This window comes from Phalaenopsis equestris, unplaced genomic scaffold (assembly GCF_001263595.1).
Source record: "Phalaenopsis equestris unplaced genomic scaffold, ASM126359v1 Scaffold000212, whole genome shotgun sequence".
Lineage (NCBI taxonomy): Eukaryota > Viridiplantae > Streptophyta > Magnoliopsida > Asparagales > Orchidaceae > Phalaenopsis > Phalaenopsis equestris.
Genome location: NW_018164654.1, coordinates 675,867 through 676,821, shown reverse-complemented (window position 1 = coordinate 676,821; position 955 = coordinate 675,867). Strand labels below are relative to the sequence as shown.

General features: G+C 40.1%; 1 protein-coding gene across 1 annotated transcript in view; it reads left to right on the top strand.

Annotated features, from left to right (window-relative positions):
* Nucleotides 1–851: 851 nt before the first annotated feature.
* LOC110023123 (protein NRT1/ PTR FAMILY 3.1) overlaps nucleotides 852–955 on the top strand; it is a gene marked incomplete at its 5' end in the record, with an annotated part of 9,402 nt that continues 9,298 nt past the window's right edge. Inside the window, 1 exon segment of the mRNA XM_020722375.1 lies at nucleotides 852–924. Coding sequence (XP_020578034.1) covers nucleotides 852–924 — 73 coding nt within the window.

Here is a 955-nt window from a genome sequence, read left to right as displayed (position 1 = left end):
GCTCGGGTCGGCTTGAAAAAGATTCGATCCAAAATTTTGACTTATAACTCGGCTCATTTGTTTCAGTCCGAGCTAAAATTTAAAATAATTTTTGAGTAATTAACAAATTTCAAGCTAAATTCACAGACCTACTTTTAGTTAATGGATCTCCTTTCACTCTCACTCGAAAAGGAAATAAAATATAAATATTCTTACTGTTTTTCATTTTTAAATTGATAGGAAACTTTTGCAGGGGGAATTTACATACTAAAACCTTCATTTTTACGGACCCCCAGTGCTGCATTTGTAAAATTAAAATTTTAGGGTCCGTTTGGGGCAGCTTGTGCGTTTCAGGCTTATCCTGAAACGTGGCCCGGGGGCTGGCCGCAGGGGTCGACCCGCGGCTTGCGTTTAGTGTGAAAACTCAAACGCAGTTTCCCCGTGGCCTGCGTTTAGTGTAAAAACTCAAATGCAGTTTCGGATAAGCTGGCGAAACGCGCGAACCAAACGGTACGCGGCTTTAAGTGAGATTAATAAATGCATAAGAAGTGTATATTTCCTAATTAAAAATTTCGAGAATTTACATACATAGCACTTAATTCTGATGCATTTACATATATCACACCCAAATTTTGATTTTTACTTCCCAATCAACTTTACTCATGTATGGAAAGGTGAATTACAAATCTACCTTTCCACACATAAAGATAGGTGCTTTAACCGTGTCAAAAAATTAAAAGTTGAGTGTGAGATATCTAAATACATAAGAATTGGGCGCCACTTCTGTAAATTTCCAAAATTAAATTTTTTGGAAACATAATTGTAGAAGGGAAAGGATTAGTTAACTAAAACTTACCCAGATTTCCTCACAGGGAATGTCCAGCCTCACTATCTCAGCAACTCTCCCCCAATTCCGCCCGCCGCCTTGCTCCGGCGGCGCCGCTCCCCCCCGCCCGGAGGCATCAACATGGCCGAC